The sequence below is a fragment of the Natator depressus genome, chromosome 8 (genome assembly GCF_965152275.1).
Source record: "Natator depressus isolate rNatDep1 chromosome 8, rNatDep2.hap1, whole genome shotgun sequence".
NCBI classification, from domain to species: Eukaryota; Metazoa; Chordata; order Testudines; family Cheloniidae; genus Natator; species Natator depressus.
Genome location: NC_134241.1, coordinates 53948517 through 53969771, shown reverse-complemented (window position 1 = coordinate 53969771; position 21255 = coordinate 53948517). Strand labels below are relative to the sequence as shown.

Below are 21255 nucleotides of genomic sequence, written 5' to 3'. Positions count from 1 at the left end.
ATTTTATAGCCACTTCAATCAGGGAGGCATCGTGGTCTAATGCTGCAATTTGGAAATGGAGATCCTTGGCCCTTGGATCACACCTGTCCTGTAGGGAGCTGGCAGGTCACATGGTGTTGGCTCCGCCTCCTTCTAAAGTTATCAAAGTTCACCGGCTGCAAAGAAGAGCCTGGAGGCCTGTAAAAGCAGCTGCAAACAAGGAAGAAGGGCCAGACCAGCAGCTGCTGCTACATAAGGCAGAGGAGGAGAAGATGGCCTCAGCCAGAGCCATCAGAAGAGAAACTTAATGTTCCTCTATTACTACTTTTCCTCAAAAGGAAAGGCCAAAGCTGCTGGGGACACTGTACCATCACAAATGGGAGGGAAGGTCTCCATGGGACACTTTTTCTATTGAAGCCTGGTTCCTCCCCCCCCCATGAAAGTCTGAGAACCTAGAGGGTAGAGAAGAGGACAGATTCAGGACTTCAGGGTTTTTTCCCCTGTGAAGGTCACTTAATCACTCCATTCCTCACTTTCCCCATCTGTGAAACAAGGCTAATAGTCATTACCAATCACCGTACAGCACTCTGAGAAGATGCACACTAGAAAGTATCATTGTCATCTCAATATCTCAGCCTTCTCTAACCACTAACTCAAGCTGCCACCTCCTTTCCCCAACAACCAGTTCACCTCTGCTGGACACAGAGAAACCTATCTGCAAATGGAGAGCAGGAAGAAAGAAAGAAACAGCAACATCCAGCCACAAGGATTTGTTGTTTATTGACTTTTTTTTCCAAGTAAAAAGTGCACTTAAGCAAAAAAACAAAACAAAAAAAGTCAGATCCATAACATCTGTCCTGTCCGGTGCAGTGGGAGAAATCGCAGAACAAGCCAGGGGTTAGTGTGTTTCACTATAAATAGAAATATACCATAGACGATTATTTCACATATAATATTCAAGCAAGGAGGTGGCACTTTATCAGAGAAGCTGAGCAACTGAGGGGTGAGTTTAACCCCAGAAAGTGACCCCCTTCTCTGGGGCACGGTTGCGATTGCTGATCCTGCCACACTATGTGGGGCACAAGAGGTAACAAGGATCCAGCAGAGCCAGTCTCTAGTGGCCACAAGGGCCAGGGGACTGTCTCCACTGAGACAGAGGAACAAAATGGAATTGGACCGGTGGTAGAGATTTCCCTCCAGTTCCTCCAGTTTTAGAGAATGATCGATTAAGAATCAGTCACAATTCCTCTGATGCGAGGCTGCTTTATGTAAAACATCGAACATTGTCCGTTGGGAGGCAGCACCAAACTGCTTCCAAACTGGAGGTGGAGACACATCTGGTTACCTTTACAGTGTTGGGGGTTTTTAATAGGGCAATCAATATGCTAACACTATGTAGGGTAAGCTGGGCTCTTGGGTGCCAGTAATTTTGGCCAAGGTCAGCAGGACAAACCCCCGTTATTACGGAAAACGCCAGGGGAACTTTGATGTCCATGCAGAGAAAACAAGAATTTGCTTTTCAAAGTCTCATCTGAAAGACGCACAGTAAACTGCATGATAGTCGATTGCCCTCAGAAGGATGAAGGGCTGAGTCATCCCTCCTGGGTCTTGCACCTGTGCTTTCAGTGGGCCTAGATACTGCAAGCCTGAGTGATTGATCTCAAAGACATCCTCTCCGGTTAATCCCTTGAGAACCCGCCTGAATGAAAAGCCCAGGATGAGAAGGGGGAGGAGAGAGGGGTGTGAAATCTCCCACGGGAGCCGAGTGTGCTGGTAGGAAGGACTTTCCAGCTGAGGGCCCCTTCAACAGTCTAAGGAGTTACTGGACCATCCTCCCACCCTCTTCGGTGTGATCATTTTTAAACCATCAAAAATAAATCCCTGACTAAACAGTAATTTAGTCACCTTGCTAAGATATGTTGGGGAAGACCTGCACCTTTAACGAAAGGGTCACAAGTTGGGTCCTCCCCCTGCACAAGTCTAAAGCACAAAAACAGATGTACAGGCAGTACTAGTGTCCTTGTCGAGACTGGAAAGTCAGTGAGGACAGTGCCGCAGTAGGGAACCCCAACCTCCCTGGCCCTGCGCCCGTCCCTGTCCTTTGCTGGGTTCGGAAAGGATTGCTGGTGAGAAAGGGTCTTGCAATACACCGAGGGGAGCCAATGCTGCGTTGGGTGGTGAAAGGCAATGAGAGAGGCACTGGCATTGAAGGAGAGTGGCAAGTTCTGCTGGCTGTGCCCAAGCGTCAGGGCCTTGGTAGGGACAGGGAGATCCACAGGAGTCAGAGTTCAGTTTCTAGAAAGACGTTCGTTTGGCGACTGTCCAGAAGCTGAACCTGCTGCCGCTGCCTCCTCAGGCCACGCTCTAGGGATGGGCTCCTACTAGCTATGGCTCTTCTTGGTCAGCAGCTTCTTCATGCAGCCGGGTCTCTCCTTCCTTCCTCCTGCACTCCAGGGACGGATACCAGAGTATAAGGCTTTCCTGGCTCAGAGGCACCTTGTGGTGATGTTGGCATCAAAACGTGGTGTCGTGAGGCAAACGTCAGCACATTGCCACAACGAGTCTGACCAGCTGCACCCAAAGCGTCTGTGTTCAGCTCATCAGAGCCAAAGGCAGCTGGTCCTGGCAGGCTTGGCTTCCCCATCCCCTACGACCCATCAGGCCAAGCCCTAGTATCCAAGCCTGAGAGACCCAGTCCAGAGAGTCTTCCTAAAGGTCTCAAGGTTTTTCAATGGGATTTGTGTTATAGCAGCCTGGGGGGAGGTTGTTGCGGATCTCCTCCAGGTTCCTAATGTCTGCCAGGATCTCATTAATGCTCCTCTCCAGAGTCTGAACCCGGAGCCTCTGCAGACTGGCCATTTTCTCCATTTCGGCCATCTGCTCTTTCAACTGGCTATTCTTTGTCCTGGCACTGCTGAGGTTGAGTTCGAGCAATTTCAACGCCTGCTCATCCACAGTGCCAGGCTGGTCTATTTCCGAGGAGGAAAACAAAGAAAAGGAAACAATGAACAGATGCTGGGAACTGGATCTTCCTATGTACATACCCCTTAGCCCCACACCCCAGCTACAGTTATCCAAGGCTCTCAACCTGCCTAGGCCAAATGGCTTTGAAAAAAAAGCATGACAGACTCAAAATGGAGGACAAGGCACAAACCAGGAGAGAAAGAGGAAGCTGGGAAATACTTGGAATTCATTTCTTTACACTCGTGTGAAGTTCTTCACAACCTCAGCTCAGAGAGGTTACGTTTCTGAGATCAGTACTTGACAGGTAATAAACTATTAAATTCCTCCAGGCTGGTGTGGGGTGGAGGAAAGTTTGGATCTGAAATCAACAACATCCCAAGCAATGAGGCACAGTCACGAGGGTAGAAAAGAAAACTGGACTTGTGGTGAAGGCATTGGACTGGGACTCAGGAGATCAGGATTAGATTCCTGGCTCTGCCATGCAGCCCACGGGCCAAGCTTTCATATCGCTCTTTGTCTATGGCTATGAGGGGCAATTCCCTTGCTCCTGCACACACACTCTTGGCAGCTCAATGGCAGCTAGTGTGAGTGTAAATCGCGGTGTAGCCGCAGCACCACCAGTGGATACATACTCAGCATGGCTCCGCCACCGCAAGCTACACTGCTATTTTCACTCACACTCACTCATCAAGCTACTGTGAGCATGGGACATGGGCAGGGCATCACACCCTTAGCTCATAGTGGAGACATCTCATCCCATTTTATAAATGAATAACCCAGGCTAATACTTCCCATCTCCCACCCTTTGTCTTGCCGGTTTAAATTAGAAGCAGGGCAGAAATTACCTCTCAACATGTGCTTGTCCTGCATCTAGCGCAATGGGGCCCAATCTCTGGTGGGGCCTCCAGACACTACCATGACACAAAGAATGAAGAAGAAGAAGAAGGTGGTTATACACTTACCTATCAGATGTAGAAAATCTTCCAGGGCACGCAGTGTCTCTTGGACAGCAACCCCAGCAGTACGGGCACCAGTGTGGGCACCCTGCGCCTCCTGACCGGTCTGAGAGAGGCAAAAACAAAGCAGTAAGGGCTTGTGTCACCCAAACAGGTTTGCAGTCCCTTTAAACGCAAGGAATGGGAACTCACTTTCTGTGCAGTCGTGGCATCCATATCGATCTCCAGAGCCTTCCTCGTGAGCCTCCTTTCTGCTTCTCTGGCCTCGTCCAGTAAAGCTATGACTCCTTTCTCCAGTGCCAGGACCCCATCTGCTGTCCTGTTGGCTTCCGAGTTCAACCGCCTTATCTCCTAAGAAAGCAAAGGCAGCAAGAGTAGGAGATATCTGAGAGGAAAGAAGGCCCAACAAGGATTCATTCAAGAGAGAAACAGTGGCAACACCCACTTGAAAGGACAGACTAGTGGCTTGATTTTCAGATGTGCTACGCACCCGCTACTGTCACCGACTTCAGCATGGGCCTGCTAGTCCTTAGCGCCTCCAAAAATCAGACCAGAGATGAATGGGCAGAAAGATGACCCAGTTCATGGAAACATGGGCCCATCAGGCCCAAGTTATATGAGATTCACCCACTTGCATCAACATCGTGCTCTTTTCCCAGCTAGTTTTATTTCCCTTCTGTAGAGCTTTACTCCGCTTTGCAGCCATTCCCTGAACTCACCCTCTCGGACACGTCAATGACATGGAATTACTGTGTGTGACTTCGGGCACACCTACGCTGCAGCTGCGAGGTGTGATTCCCAGCTGGGGAGACGTACACAACGCCAGTTCTCATCGAGCTAGCACACTAACAATAGCAGTGCAGCCACAGTGCCTGAGTACAATCCTGTCCCACCTCCTAGCTATGCACTTGGGGGCCTAGCTGAGCTAGGAATTACGCCTCCCACCTGTAGAGCAGTTGTCCCCTTAGAGCAGGGGTGGCCAACCTGTGGCTCCAGAGCCGCATACGGCTCTTCAGAGGTTAATATGCAGCTCCTTGCATAGGCGCTGATTCTGAGGCTGGAGCTACAGATGCTAACTTTCCAATGTGCTGTGGGGAGCTCACTGCTCAACCCCCTGCTCTGCCCCAGGCCCCGCTACCACTCCACCCTTCCCCCAAGGCCCCTGCCCCTTCCCCTGAACCTGCCATGCCCTTGCTCCTCCCTCATCCCCACCAGAGCCTTCTGCGCACTGCAAAACAGCTGATTGCAGCGGGCGGGAGGCTTGGGGATGGAGTGGGAGGCGCTGATTGGCGGGGCTGCCAGTGGGCAGGAGGCACTCGGGGCTGGAGAGGGGGAGCGGATGGGGGGCTGCTGATGTATTACTGTGGCTCTTTGGCAAATTCTGGCTCCTTCTCAGGCTCAGGTTGGCCACCCCTGCCTTAGAGGCTGACCCTGCAGTCTCACTGATGCCAGGCCAGTGTCACAAAACTTTCTGGTCTGCACTTGGGGCTCAGACTATGCATATCATTTATCAGGACACACTGACGTGATACATTCAAGTAACTCACACCCTTCATGTTGACCGAGACCTGAACAGGACTTAGGGTTAGTGTCTAATCCAGGAAGATGACAGCTTCTCACCAACCCTTCTCCAGTCACTCCCCATCCTTACCCTTGCCATTCCCCAATGCTCTGCTTATCAAAGAGCCCAGGCTTCCCCTTACCTGCTGGATACCACCAGTGATCTCCTTTGCCTCACCAGCCATGCTTCTGGCTGTCTTTGCATCTGTAGCAGCACTGCCCAGGGCACCTTCTGCTCGTCTAGTCTTATCATTGGCATTCGTGACCATATTGCTGATGAGAGGGAGTCTTCTCATGGCTTCCTCAGCTTCTCTTCTCCTACCATCTACCTGCAGGTGAAACCCTAAAATGGAAAAAAATATGCAGCCCCATCAGATCCCAGAGGGGAGAGGGCAATGCCTTGGAAGTCAGGGCTGTGGTTCACTGATGGAGGAACAAACGAGAGACGACCGGAAGCAGAACCCCCCCCCCCCCCAGCCTAGGAAAGACTGGCACCTCTGGTGCTGCTTATTCCATGGAAGAATGTCTACAGTTAGAGAATGGAGAAACGGGGGTACTCGGGGAGAGAAAGAGTCCCAGGAGGTTTGCTCCACTGTCACACAGCCCAGGAACTGTTAAAATGATCTGCCTGGAATGCTCCTTTAACCCTCTGAAACTAGGAGCTGGGATTACCTGGCATATGTTACATTGCAATGGAACATGCTGTGACTATCACCAGCTGGGGAAACAGCAATGTGGAGCTTTCAGAGCAATAGATCGGAACCGGTGACCGCTGCTGAAGTAAGATGCTTTCGCCATAAAGAGACTCACCCCTGAGATTCTTCAAGATGAGTTCAACTTCATAAAAAGTGGCATTGCCAGCATTCAGTGCCTGCTGTGCTCTGCTCTTGGCAAGGCTGGCGCGGGACAACAGCTGACTTGAAGCCTGTAACGAGCCGGAAGGGACACAAGGAGACAGCAAATCAAGCAGAGAGCACAGGAGGCCCGGTCCTGTTCCCAAAGCCGTCTCTGAGGCAGCTTCATTTCACCGGGGAGGATTAAATTTACAGCTTGCCAGCAAAGGCTCAACGCCCGTCCCAGCCTGGGTCACATGAAGAGAATAATGGAGCTGGGATTGCAGCCTGTCTGCTGACCCACCTCCTGCTCCTTAACACAGACAGGAGAAAGTAGCGTACAGATCCCAGAGATGGCAGCTCTCTCAGGATACCTACTAACATGGGGGATGATGTCTTACCAGTCTCTTGCTTTCCCCGCTCTGTAACAATTGTTTGATTTCTTCCTCCCAGCTTCCTGTGTTGCTTTGCAGCCGCCTGTATTCTGCCATGTACGTCTCCACCAAGCCCATTAGAGCATCTGCCTCCTGCCTGAGCCGGCTCGCCTCCTCCTGAGACACCAAGGAAGCAAGAGTTTACTTTGAACACAGGTACCCAGCGCCAGTCACGAGGACTGGGCCACAGCACCGATTGGCTGCCACCGTAGTATCACTTGTTGGAAACCAGAGCAGGCCTGAAAGGGACGTACATTTAGCAGGGTGGCAACATGCCACGCTGCAGGTGGTGAGGCTTTCCATAGGATGATGGACCACCTAGCAGGAGTAAGAATCCATTACATTCAGCCTCATGATGGGCAAAGGCTTGTCAGCCCCTGTGCTCATGGGAGGACAGGAGAGGGGAACAGAGTGAGGTGAGAGAAGCATATCGGTTCCTTCCCAACAGGACACCGGGATGGTGGAGGGGCTGGCAGAAGGTGATTTGCATCTACAAAGTGCATCAAGGTTCTCCGGTGTCTAGCAGATGAGAAATCCTCACCTGGAAGGACCCAGCGTCGATCTTTGAGAAGCGAGACATGGCGCTGAGGAGCAGCAGGCTGCCCTGATAGGCTCTGTCAGCATCCAACGCAGATCTGGTGGCGTCAGTCTCCAGATCACTGGCCAGCAATTTGGTTTCATCATATCTGCCAAGAAAAAAAAATAGAAAAGCATCATAAGCCATAACACCCACCTCATGTTTAACAGCCCATGAGACACAGATCCTCCCTGCTGGGTCAGGTCGTGGGGCCATTTGCCTCAGATCAGCAAGCCTGCAAGCTGGTCGGGTGCTGCATCTTTGCAAAGCACCATGTACATTTCCCACTCTGGAGCAATTCATTTTATTTAACATGGCCTCCCGCGCCACATCAGCCAGGAAATGAAAAGCAACAGGCCGTCCTGTGTCACAAGCTCCTTCAGACCCGGGCTCACGCATTGGCCAAGGTTTTCAAAGGTGACTAAGGACGGGCAAAAAAATCACGAGACTCCTTAAAGGAGCCTGAATTTCAGAGATGGGCTCTCAGCTCTTCCTATACCTCTTCTCAGGCCCCTTTAAGGTATCTCAAGTTGGGCACCCAAAATCAATAGGCACTTTGCAAATCCTGATCATCCCACTTTAATATTTCCCTATAGGTCAGTCCCCTCTGCTCCTGAATCATCTGTGTAGCTCTTCTCTGTAGTTCCCTTATTACTACCACTCTAAGCCGCTACAGCGGGTCAGTGAAGATGCTACCCACGTTGACGGGAGGGGTTCTCCGGTCGGCGCAGGTAAGCCACTCCCAAAAGGCGGTAGCTAGGTCGACAGCAGAATTCTCCCATTGACCTAGCGCTGTCTACACCAGGGCGTAGGTGGTTTCACTGAGTCACTCCGGGGGTTGGATTTTTCACACCCCTGAGCAACGTAGGTATACCAGCCTCATTTCCTAGCGTAGATCAGGGCTTACTATGTCTGAGACTGTCTGGGCCAAATCCATCCCTGGTGGAAATCCATTGACACCAATGGACAATTTGCCCAAGGGATGAGTTTGGCCCCACAAATGTGCGTAACACGCAAAGGAAATTGTATACCCCCGACAGACACCCCATAAGGAGGATGGGATTCTTAGAGGCACTTCTTACCATACTCTCTTCTCTCCCCTCCCGCCACCGTGGAGACCTACACACACGTGTGCTGGGAACCTACTTTCTCAGCAGCCCTTGCACAGAGCTCGCCAGGATGCCTCCTCCGCTCACAGCTGAGCGCACCAGCTCCAGGGCCTGTCCTGAGTCATCCGCCGCCGCCCTGACTGCCTGTTCAATGGCATTTGCTGATTGCACGTGGCTGGAAAACAGAAGGGCTCCCATGAGACATGGGCCTGCAAAGGCTGCCTCACTTCCTCCATCCACTTGTTATTCAGGTGGGTCATCATCAGAGCAGTTGCAGCCGCGTCGGTCCCAGGATATGAGAGAGACAAGGTGGGTGAGGTCATAGGCGGCGAGTTATATGGGCCCGTGATGCCTGTGCTCCACCAATATTTAGGAACGTGGGCCCAGCTCCACCAATGTTTAGGCTTATTGCACTTTGGCAGGGCCCGCGCTTCAGGACGGCCTGGGGTGTTAGTGTGGGGCCTGGCGCCGACAGCAGCGAGTGACCCGGCCCCGGCCCACCCCGCTCCACCCTGCCAGCTCCCAGCATTGCTCAGGAGAGGGGTGAAAGCTGGAAAGAGGCAGGGCGGGGGCTTGGGGAAAGGGGTGGAAGGGGGGCAGGGAAGGGGCACAGCAGGGGCAGGCTGGGGCTAGGTCACTCACTGCTGCCGGTGCCAGGCTCCCCACTAGCCCACCAAGCTGCCCTGGACCTCGCATCCCGCTGAAGCGAGGGGCCCCACCGAAGCGCGGGGCCCAGGGCAGTTACCCTGGTCCGTCCTATGGACGGGAATGCTCTGCCTGGATCCCACATCCCCCCAAAGCCCGGGCCCTGGGGCGGTTGCCCCGGTCCATCCTATGGACGGGACGGCTCTGCTTGGACCTGTTCTGGGCACCACCAAAAATTATATAAACCTGGCACCCATAGGTGAAGTGGTATCTTTACTTACTTACACACACGTCTCTCTCACCAACAGAAGTGGGTCCAATAAAAGATATCACGTCGCCCACCTTGTCTGCATCATGAGAGCAGGTCTTTCTGGGAAACCCAACGAGCTAAGAAAGGGAACCGTACCCCTGTAGAATATGTGCTTCTTGGCAATAGTGTTTACCCATTGTGCATCTAACACCAGTTGATCTGGACTGGGGGAGAGGCAGTTATAGCCTAGAACGTGCCAGTGGACGCAGAGATCAGCTCACCTGTTTGCTAGTCTGAGAGCTTCTTGGGCCAGCATCAAAAAACTGTTTGACCCACCCGGGAGATTTGAAGTTGGAATATTCTGAGGAGAAAGAGAAATTAATGGCACTGTCTCTCTCTCCCTCTCTCTGATTTAATGCTGGCAAAAGGGAGGGATTGATAATGACTGGCTGGAGGTAAGAGTGTACATCACACAGACACAGCTCTGCCACAGCACCCAAAGGAACCTAGCCAGCCATTCCCATCAGTATGAACCCAGGTAAAAGAGCAATGCTAATGAACTCCTGTCCTAGAGCAAGGTGCTGGCCAAAGCTCCCCTGTTACTCTGCACCCACAAAATAACTTTTACTACACTTGCAGCCTCCCTGTAACAAAACTGAAGGAGCCTATGGAGAAGCAGGATACCTGCTTCCACCCTTTGTTAGGGTACGTCTACACAGCCCGGGTCTCAGAGCCCAGGCTGATAGATGGGGCCTCGCACCACTGCACTAAAAAGAGCTGCACAGACACTGCAGCTCAGGGTTTGCATTCTCAGACTTTGGAGCCTAAGGATAGGGGGAGGTTTAAAAGCCCAAGCTCCAGCCAGAGCCATAACATCTAGAACACTATTTTTAGTGTGCTAGCACAAACCGTGCAGAGGAAGATTAAGGAATAAGGGAGCAGAGGGGGAGGGAGAAGAGCTCGAGGCAGGAGGTTTGGAGAGCTCAGGGAGTCAGCATCAGGTGCCAGGAAAACATCACCATGGAGAGCAAGAGAACAGAAGTCAACAGAAGAGGATTCCTCTGGCCTCTGCAGCAGTGGCCAGGGGTGTATTTACCCGGGGGCGGGGAGGCTGGTCGCTGGTCTGGAGTGTCTGTGCTGAAAGGTCCTGGGGAGAACTTACCAGCCCACTCAGGGTCACTTTGCTTTGCCCCAGGTCCAAACGGGCTCTCTCGATCAGCCTCCTAATGTCCTGCACCTGGGCCTGGTACTGACGCCCCAGTGCCTGCAGCCTCTGCACCGTCACCCTGATGTCGGCCAAGCGGCTCTGGTAGCTGGACTCTTGTCCCTTCATTTTGGACACCCGGCTCTCCAGGGACTTGTCAGAGGCTGACAAGAGAGACCAAGAGAGATTTACTGGGCTGCAGGGGAGCCGCCAGATACAAAACCAGAACTGAGCACAAACAGGCAGACAGCTCAATGGAGAAAAAGACAGTTTGGACACACTACAGTCGGAGTGCTGTCCCAGAGTGTCATCCGCTCCCCTGTCCCCATACTGTATCAGCAGACGGGGGCTGTCCCAGAGTACTCCCCCCATCCCCATACTATAATGGCAGTTGGGGGATGTCCCAGAGTGTCCCCCAACCCCACACTGTACTGGCAGTCAGGAGGCTGTCTCAGAGTGTCTCCCATCCCCATACCATACCGGCAGTCAGGGGCTGTCCCAGAGTGTCCCCCCTCCATCCCCACACTGTACCAGCAGTCAGGGGTTGTCCCAGAATGCCCCCAATTCCCATACTGTACTGGCAGTCGGGGACTGTCCCAGAGTGTCCATCCCTTCCCATTCCCATACTGTACCAGCAGTTGGGGGGCTGTCCCAGAGTGTCCCCCCTCCATCCCCATACTGTACCGGCAGTCAGGGGGTTTGTCCAGGACTGCACCCCCCATCCGCATAGTCGGGGATGGGGAGAGGGGAAAGCCTGTCCCAGAATTTTATCTCTGAAGTGCATGGTTCATAACTGCATCTTTTGCCCGGCACTCGAGTGTCTAGCATTGGTTCCTTTCACTGCATTCAGCCTCCAGGAGCCCCTCTGCTGTCTCTCCAACCCCATCCAAGGGGAGGTGCCCGGCGTTACCTTGTAAACTCAGAGCTTCTCTCAGGATTTCACGCAGGATCTCCTCAGCCTGTTGCATCTTCCCCTCCAGCTCCTCATTGGCCCCTGCCCCACTGCCAAGCTGCAGCTGAGACACAAGAACCTCCAGCTGCTGCAACTGCTGCAAGTACTGGTCCACCTGAAACCAAGGCAGGCCACAGAATTAGCAAGTGGCAGAGAAACGTGGGTTATAGAGGCAAAGAGACAAGGGCTTGGGCCAGGTCCACAGGCACCAGGAGGTGGGAAGAAGAGAAGCCCCAGGATTTGTGAGAAGTAGAGAGCCCAGCACAGTCTGGAAGAGTAACCTGGACGAAGAGTCCTTTTAGTGAATGTTAATTCTGGTCAAAACGCCAGATTAACAGCCCTGGTGGCTGAAATCCTTTATTGCTAGACCAGGCAGTGCAGGCTTCTCACACACAGCCTGGGCAAAGTGCCACAAACCTCTCCTAGCGGGAGTGTAACTAGCAGCAAGAAGATAACCAAGCCTCTGCTCCCATCTCCCATTCAGTCCTTGGCCTGCTTACAGAGACCACCCCTAAGGATACTACTTAGGGCCAGTCATGACCATGGCATTAGGGATGTGAACGCTTTCCCACTTGAGACCAGACAGGCCACCAAACAGCCACCAGAGAGTAATTACTTCTGGTCACTAAAGCCCTGGACTGGATTTGAATTGGGCTCTTTCGTGCACAGGGAAATAGTTAACCCTGAAACCCAAGCAGGAGGTGGCGCGACTGTGAATGTGTTCCGCTCCATGCTCCGAAAGGAAGAAGGTCCCAGACTCCTTAACCTCGTCTTCTCATGGCAGCGTCCATAGGAAGAGGCTAGAAGGATCTCCCTTGTCTCGCCTTTTCCTACAAAGATGAGAGTTCAAGAGGTGGAAAGAGCCCTCACTCTGTCCAGAGCAGAGCTGAAAGACTGTCAGTGTGGTCCCCAAGTCTGCATGGAGCTGTTTCTTGGAGAGAGGGGATCTATATTTCTGGGCCTAACTGACTCTCAGAGCACGGGTGGTTCATTTCCTTCGTATCTGGAAAGGAGCATTTGCTGAGCCTCATCTGTGGATTAGCCTTGACAGCTACTGTGTTCAGTCTCTGACAGATTCATAGATTCATACCTGTGTTTTCATATGGCTGTAGCAGGCTGGGCACTGGGCCTGCTCACAGTTGGGCCCCTCAAATCCTGGCTTGCAAACACAGCTCCCATCGCTTCTGCACGTCAGGGGGTCAGAACCTACCGAGTTGCAGTTGCAGGCTGCAGAGAAAGCAAAGGGTTGGAAGGAGCCACAAATCAGTTCAACACTGAGAACTAAAGAGCGTAAGGAAACACAGCTTTCATAACAACACGTGCCTGTCCTCGCCAGAACGTCTTCCCATCTGCCTCCGCAGGGATTTCACACTTCTGCATCTGCACTGGTTTTCAAAGATGCACAACAACCCACATCCTGACTGACCTGTCTGCCCAATACCCACCTCCCATTCTGGGCTGAACAGAGACCAATGAACTCCACCCTACCCTGCTGCTAGAGTCACTGTTCCCCTGAATGCTGACTGCTTCCGAATATCTATAACTCTATATTGAAGGAGTTCGGGTCTGGTTCGTACGCTGATGGGGAACCTCCAAGGAAAATCAGCGGTGCTACAAGGAGCCGGGCTGGTTATTTATACCAGCCTTGCCTCTGAATCAGCACTGCGCTAACAAGGTACTGCTGGAGCTCCCATTTTTTATGGGACCTAAAATGTGGGGTTCAGGCTCGTGGCCTAGCCTCAGTGTCCTAGCCATTATATTCCAACTACCTAAAATTCTCCCCGGGAGTTTCAGCTGGACACAGTATTATTGACTTGTCCTAAAATAATGTGTAACATTGCTGCTCACTGTGAAATCCTTCTTGAATGTGGATTCAAGAAATGGCTGGTTCAGTGGTGGAGGAAGTGACTCTTGTACAGAACGTGTGAAAAGCTGGCTGGGACCCTTTAAAATTAAAGGTGCTATGAAAGCGTGTCACGACATGAGTACTGGGTTTGGGAGTCCATTCCCTGCCCAGTTACACTCTCAGCACATACCCTCAGGACCAGGCTCCTGTCTCAGATTCAGTTTCTGTGCCTGTTATTCTCACCAGCAAGTCTAATAGCTTTCCCTAGCTCTTCTCTGGGCGTATACACTTCAGTCACATCCCTCTTAATCCCTCCTTCCCCCACAGTTGTAACCCCCGAAGGAGCCTTCAGCAGCCTCAGAAAATGCTGAAGGAATTCAGGGCCTTTCCCCTTGATCTCCTCAGCGGTACCCTGCTGATGGAAACTCCCCATATGCAGACACAAATCAACACCTCTGGGAAGCATCCAAGTCTTAACATGAGCCATCCAGAAATCAAGCAAAGCACTGGAGTCAAACAGCAAATTAACGGTCACTTTTTATGCATCACGGAAGTTGCATTCTCACATAGCAGCAGCTCTCTCTGTCGCCGCACCCCGCATACGGATCACACTCTTAGCGTCATTGAGGCAAACGTGCACATTCTCCAGGGCTGACTTGTTCAGCAGGAGTGTGCATTGGGTTCAGTATTTGTATTTGCTTTTACATTCCTCACAGGCTTTTGTAAGGCTTCAGGGAGCCATTTGTGGGGCCTAAGACATCACAAGATTCTGGTCTCCTCCCGATATTTCAGCTCCTGGAGAGATGGATGGAACATCACGAGAACACTGGAGCTTGTGTTCTTGTGGCCCCACAAATGGCTCCATGAAGGGCTAGAAAGGCTTGTGAAAAGGGTAAACAGGAAAACAAACTCAGGGATATGAGGCTTTAATTACATTTAGCCAGGGCCTAATGGGAAGGGCAGAAGCCTCCACAAGGAAGGTGAGAAGAGAACCCTTCCCCAGTGGTCTGGGTAGACATGGCCTATGCTGCATCTACCTACCACCACCTCCTTTATGGCTGGCAGGGGGAGATGGGGGATGAAGTCTAACCTTTCTCCCTTCAGATATAGTGGATGGAAGCGCGGCTTCCACCGTATCCTGTGGTGAATGTCTGGTGGGCCCATGTCCTGCAATGCCCGATATATGGGCTGCCCTCCATTAACAGCCTCTCCTGTTTGAATTCAAGAGACTGTCCTGCTGTCCCTCAGAATGCAGAGCAAGCAGGGCCGGCCCTCACCACCCCAGCATCCCCACCTGCCCCCACTCTTCTGCAGCAACCAACCCCCTCTTCAAGTGGGGCTGGGCATCTATGGTCTGGTGAGTTCCTGTTGAACCCTGAGCTCTCTGCCATCCAGGTATCAGATCAGTAGGACCAGTGCTTGGACCTGACACTGCTTGGATGGCTCTCAGGTCCTGGCACCTCCCAGATTTCTCCAAAGGCCAGCCCGGGTTTATCCAGATACTATTGGAGGCTTTATCTGACGTGGGACTTACATGCTCAGCCTTGATACTCACACACACACAGGGACGTGTTTACTCACAGGCACACTCTCCAGTGCAGACTCACTCACACAGGGGCACACTCTGGCTTACACTCCTACCTTGACACTTCTCTACTGGGTTGAGGGCTAAGGGGTTCCCAAAGAACCCGTCCCTGCACTGGTCACAGGAGAAGCCAGCCGTGTTGTAGAGGCATTTCAGGCATTCACCCGTCAGCCGGTCACAGTTCCCTACGGCACTGGGATTGACATTATTGTTACACTGGCAGGGCTGGCAGGGTCTCACAGGGCCGTTGTCGCCCAAGGGGTCTCCAAAATAGCCGTCAGCACAGAGTTCACAGTTAGCACCTGGGGAGGGGGAGACAAACAAGACAGAGACCAGTTACCCTCCAGAACTACAGGGCCCCAAAGCAGCAGCCAAACCCCATCTAACGCTGCCCTCCCCCTACTGCCAGGGGACACAGGCACTATGCCAGAGGTGGGGCAAACTATGACCCGTGGGCCACATCCGGCCCGCGGGACCCTCCTGCCCAGCCCCTGAGCTCCTGGCCTGGGAGGCTAGCCCCCGGCCCCTCCCCTGCTGTTCCCCCTCCCCCGCAGCCTCAACTCACTGTGCTGACGGTGCAATGCTCTGGGCGGCAGGGCTGCAAACTCCTGGGGCAGCGCAACTGCAGAGCCCAGCCTGACCCGGTGCTCTGAGCTGCGCAGTGGCGTGGCTGGCTCCAGCAGGGCGGCACGGCTGCCAGCCACTGGTGCTCCAGGCAGCGCGGTAAGGGGGCAGGGAGCGGGAGGGTTGGATAGAGGGCAGGGGAGTTCGGGGTGGTGGTCGGGGGTGTGTGTGGATAGGGGTCAGGGCAGTCAGAGGGTGGGGAACAGGGGGGTTGAATGGGGGCAGGGGTCCCGGGGGGGGCAGTCAGGAAGGAGAGGGGGGGTTGGATGGGGTGGTGGGGGGCAGTCGGGGCAGGGGTTCCGGGGGCAGTCAGGGGACAGGGAGAAGGGGTGGTTGGATAGGGCAGGGGTCCCGGGGGAGCAGTCAGGAATGAGAGGAGGGGTTGGATGGGGCGGCAGGGGGCAGTCGGGGCGAAGGGACTGGGGGCGGTCAGGGGACAGGGAGGGGTGGATGGGGCAGGGGTCCCCGGGGGGGGGCATCAGGGGGTGAGAAGCAGGGGGGTCGGATGGGGGCGGGGGCCGGGCCATGCCTGGCTGTTTGTGGAGGCACAGCCTCCCCTAACCGGCCCTCCATACAATTTTGGAAACCCGATGTGGCCCTCAGGCCAAAAAGTTTGCCCATCCCTGCACTACGCCCTGCTGGGACCTGCAGGACAATGAATTTCACAATCTCAGCTCTGTTCTCGTGGAGGGGAACTCGCCCTCCTCATATAGTTAGGGGAAGCAGATTTAGCTCCATGGAGCCTTTGACCCAAACCATCCCAGAAAGCAAGTCACCTTCCATCCCAGATGAGGGGCAAGAAGGGGAGCAACAATCTCTCTCCAGGGAAAGGAAGGAACCGTAGGCAGTGGTATCTTGAGATGGAGCCTTTCTGACCGACAGGGGCACTGCGCTGGGACCGAGGAGACCTGGGATCTGCTCTTGGTTCTGCCACTGCCCTGCTGTGTGACCTGGATCCAGGCACTTCATCTTAGAGTGCCTCTTTCCCCGCTCCCCTCTTTGCTAGTCTTGTCTTTTCAGTGTGAACGCTCTAGGGGCAGGGTCTGTCTCTCTGTGTGTGTGTACAGCAGCTAGCACAACAGGATCCTGATCTCAGCTGGGGCTGCTCTGCGCTACTGGGAATACATAGAGTAAAGAACAACAGATAGGCAGAGTGGGGGACAGATCAGCTAGCCAGGCTGTACAGACACAATCACACTGCAGCCATCACAACCCCACTCTGTACTAACCAGGGGCTAGGGAGCGATTTTAGGGCATTCTCTGGGAATACATGTAATAGTCAATGGAAAAGGACAGGGTAACACTCTACGCTACCCTTTCCTATCCTGCTGTTCTGCAGGAGACTAGAAGAACCCTAGAAAGGAAACAAATCTCCAGGTAAACCAGAGGGAGGCCATTACCAGTGACTCCCAGAGGGCAGTTATTGCAAACGACCTCCTTTCTCCCTGGCGTCACTGAGCAGCCCTGGCCATTTCTGCAAGGGCACGGCCGGCAGCTCTGCGGATTCCAGGGGTCCCTGTAGAAACCAAATGGGCAGCTGGTGTTGGGGTCCATGTTTTCATCTCCTGAATAACAGTCTCCTGGGAAAGACACAAAAAGGTAACACAACAGCCAGTGCAGATCTGGCCAGGCGTGGTTCCTGTATTTTGGTGCAGGCCTTGACAGCCTGGCACTGCCACTGTACATGCAAGAAAAGACCCTTCCTCATAACCCCAGGCCACCTCCTACCACCTGCGCCATCCCATGTGAGTCAGCACCTGCCTGGAACCAAGCACTGACCCACCTAGCACAATTCCTCATAACCCAACACTACCACCTGTAGGCTGGCACCATTCGTTATAACTTGGCAACCCCTCTGCAGCACGTGTGTGACTTGGCACCATTCCTCTCCTCCATAACTCAACACAGTCCTTCGTAACTTGGGGCCACGTTCATTCCTCCAGTCAATAACAGGCTATCATGTTACGATGCACCATATCTAGACAGCTAGCTCGCAGAGCTAGACACTCAGGCTATGTAAGTGAAAGTCCAGCCCTTAGAACTGACTGTAAAAGTCAGAGTTCTGCACCTAGACAGAACACAGAGCGCTTTATGGAGCATAAAACATTCCTGATAAAGACATAGGCATGTGTACCAGGCACCTGACACCATTGCCCAGAATCCAGCACTTTTTCCTGGTACCCAGCGCCTTGCCCATCACCCAGTTTTATCCTCTGCAGCCTCATGACAAAAACTGGTTGGGGAAATGGAGTTTCCGTTCTGCTGGAATTTCTAACATTCCAAACTTGGTTTGCATTCTGAATCGGAATGAAGAGCCGCAACCTTAAAACTTCCTGCAGAACAAAAATTCTGAAAACTTCAAATTCAGGACTGTTGAAATCCACCATTTCAACTAGGGAAAAACATGACACTTTGATAAAGTAAAAAAGCTTTGGCTTTATGATTTCTATTGATTCCATGTGGATTTTTATTTTAAAATTTTAAATACAGGTCATCGGATTTACTATTAAAATTCACGTTTTAATAGCATATAAAAGTCCAAACAAAACGTTTCAATATCAAAACGAAACAAGATTTTCCCTATTGAAAGTTTAATTGAAATTGAGAGGTTCCCATCAAACATTAAGATTTTGACAAAACTACATTTTTCAATGCAAAACTGTCCCACCTACATTTCTGGGAGCGGTTCTCCTGATGGCATTCCTATCACCCAGCACCCTCACCTATAACCCTGGTACCTGTCCCGCAGCAACACCTCCCTTCCCCCAGCTCTAGCCACAGTGCACAGGCACTCCCGGCAGCACCCAGAAGTCCCTGGCTATGGTTGTGGTTTTCCTTACCAGTGTCTGGATCGCAGTTTCCTCCCCCCTGGCAGTCACACAGCACACAAGTGCTGAAAGGCCCAAGGTTGGAAGAGTCTCTCTTGTACCCAGGAGCACAGCGTTCACAGAACTGCCCCTGATAGCCAGCAGGACACACACATCGTTCCACCCAGGGAGCCGGGGCTCCAGAGGTCGGCTGTGCAGAAACCAGGGTGACATTATCGATGTACCCAGTGCCTGATGGAGGAGACAACTCATTACATTTACAGCCAGCAGCTGCACCCTGAACTCCTCCCCAGGGCCAAGACAACAGGCATTCTAAAGACTGTGTCTGTACCAGAGACGAGCGGGTGTTTTCTGTGAACACTGCACTTATACCCAGAGAATGTGTGTAGTGGTTACAGAAAGGAACTTGGAGTCAAGGCTCTCCTGTTCCCAACTCTGCCACTGACACATTGCATGGCCTTGGCAAGTCACTTAACTGGTCTGTGCCTCAGTTTTCCATCTACAAGATTTACCCACCTCGCAGGGGTGCTGTGAGGTTTAATACAGTGCTTTGGAGATGACAAGTGCTATGTGATGCTCTCCCCAGATCCCAACCCTCCCCCACACTCACTGTATTCTCCATACGTGGCTCGGATCCAAAGGGCCGTCAGGTTTCCGAGTAACCTGCGATACTCAAAGTAACTCAGCTTGGGGCTCCATCCGCTGTGCAGGTGCTCATCCAGTCTGCATATCGGAAGTGAAAGAAATTGAGAAACAAGGAATAAAATGGAGGAGCATCTTGCTGTTGGCTCTCTCCAAACTCCCACTGGAACAGAAAGAACCTGGGCGCCAGTGATTAGCCCCTTGCAGAGTGTTATTGACATGGGACAAAGCCCAGCCGAGGAGCCCTGATAGAGGACACCTATGATTCCTCCTTACCTACCACGGGAGCAGTCAACCCCACGGCACCTCGAGGCAAGAAGCAGGGTGAGCTGCGATGGCAGGGAAAGCATCCAGCCCAAGCTACAAACATGAGTGTCACTCTCACCATTGGAGACGGACCGACTCACTAGCACACTGGGAATCAACAACTCCAGCCTCTCTTGCTTACAGAAGGCCTGGGGTCCCACAGACTAAGTGCCAGGCCTCACAGCCTCCCCAGGGATGGATGGCTTCATGCACTGGGAGCTGAACTGCAGCCTCCCCTGGTTGTGAAGGGTCCAACACACTAGAGCACAGGGAATCTACCTGGTTAGGGTGGGTCTGGCAGCTGGACTATCCAGAAACCTCAGTGATTATGGTACATCTTTGGCACTGAGTCACTAGGCAGCTCCTCTGCAGCCGCAGAGGGGTGAGAGTGCCCCAACATCCTCCTGTTTTACCTGAATGTATATGTCTTGCTGATGCCGCAGGGCAACATCTTCCCATGAGGCAGGAGGGAGGCGGTGACTCGTAGGCCAGCTCCTTCCAGGACCACATCTTGGGGAGAAGGACGACGACCCCCTCGGTCCATGCGATAATCAAAGGACAGGGTTTGGCCGTAGCTCACCTGCTGGTTCCCAAGAAATCTGGCTGTGAAGGGACATAAGAGACCCAGAGGGAGAAGGTTAAAGAGTCAAATTCTCCCATTAGGAAGTCTTAATTCCTGGGGCCTGCCCCAGGCACGTGCCATGCATGGGGATACCCAGGAGCCCTCACTTCGGAAGGTCCCAGTATCTCGTCTGCTGTGATGCCCACCACCAGCCTGAGCTATGAATATGGGGACCCGGCATTTACTGACTCTCCAGTGGCAAGTGCCCTGATCCAGTCCAACCCCCTGCTGCTGAAACTCACTCTGGGCCCCGGTAAAGAGCATCCAAAAGCCCTCATATTTGAAAAACACTCCCACATCCGCCCTGCAACCATTACTGCCTGCCCTCTCTCCATCAAATGTGCTTCCCAGACCAGAACAGGCTGTCTAGACCCCACCCCTCTTCCTTCATGCCAGGCCCTGCTAGCTCACACAGTCATGCCAGAGACAGGCAGAGCCAGTAGACGAACACCAGGAAACCCACTCCTTCCACAGTGCAACTGGCAAACTCCCTCTTCTCTCAAAAACCAATATCCTTCCCCCCCGCAGTCATGAAAACGGGAAGCCCCCGGCTGTCAATCAGTATGAATTATCCAAGCACAGCAACAGCAAGCCAGCAGGTGTCGTGAGACTGAGCAAGTCTGTATTATTCTAGGGTGTTTTTCTAGCTAGATTTCCCGGGTGTGACTGGGTGTGAGCACAGCAGCATGAAGGAGAGAGGTCTGTGAGATCACGGCTGTGCTAAGCACTGAACGCAGCTTTGCAGAGCTCAGTTTCATTAGATGGCTCTTCCTCCTTTGGCTGCTTCCCTACACACGTCTCCCACATTCTGCACACTTCCATACCCGGTGCCAGGAAATAGGTGGGCTCTGATCTTCTGGCTGTAAGAAACACATCCCGATGGCGGGGAGACCACTGGAGCTGTACAGGGGACCCGTTTGCATACACTCCTCTCCAGCCCTCAGCATCTAGAAGGGAAAATAAAACCGTTTGCAGCCATCAGAGCCAGGAAATGGAAGCAAAGGAAAGGTAGTCAGAAGGTCATTTGTAATCAATCATTTCTGCCCTGCACACTTCCACTCTCCCTTGCCTCTCCCCAGGGCAGCATTCTGGCCAGCGCTACCCATTTCCTCACGCCGTACATTAGTGACCACCTTGACCACAGTCAGCAGTCAAGTTCTTCGTACGCTAGCTGTCTCTGACTGGAGATATCCTTGCTCACAGCAGGGATCACGTGCCAAAGAGCAGGAAAATGGAATTAGATGGACATTGTGTTCTCAGACATGGCTTTCTATGATCTGCAAATCAGCCCATGAGTAAATGCTGTAAAGGGAAGCTTGAGCGGTTGTGAGGTCAGAAC

At 52.8% G+C, this 21255-nt stretch overlaps 1 protein-coding gene across 1 annotated transcript in view; it reads right to left on the bottom strand.

Moving 5' to 3' along the window:
* Positions 1–839: 839 nt before the first annotated feature.
* The window catches only part of LAMC2 (laminin subunit gamma 2), a 40626-nt gene continuing 20210 nt past the window's right edge, over positions 840–21255 (bottom strand). Inside the window, exons 6-23 of the mRNA XM_074962189.1 lie at positions 20741–20863; positions 19708–19897; positions 18957–19069; positions 18359–18577; positions 16919–17098; positions 14951–15196; positions 12554–12690; positions 11422–11578; positions 10470–10675; positions 9589–9668; positions 8450–8587; positions 7268–7412; positions 6694–6843; positions 6270–6384; positions 5603–5802; positions 4092–4250; positions 3906–4005; positions 840–2948 (exon numbers count right to left, since the gene is read on the bottom strand). Of these exons, the coding sequence (XP_074818290.1) occupies positions 2698–2948; positions 3906–4005; positions 4092–4250; positions 5603–5802; positions 6270–6384; positions 6694–6843; positions 7268–7412; positions 8450–8587; positions 9589–9668; positions 10470–10675; positions 11422–11578; positions 12554–12690; positions 14951–15196; positions 16919–17098; positions 18359–18577; positions 18957–19069; positions 19708–19897; positions 20741–20863 (2909 nt within the window). The 3' untranslated portion in view covers positions 840–2697. The remainder of the gene's footprint in view (positions 2949–3905; positions 4006–4091; positions 4251–5602; positions 5803–6269; positions 6385–6693; positions 6844–7267; positions 7413–8449; positions 8588–9588; positions 9669–10469; positions 10676–11421; positions 11579–12553; positions 12691–14950; positions 15197–16918; positions 17099–18358; positions 18578–18956; positions 19070–19707; positions 19898–20740; positions 20864–21255) is intronic.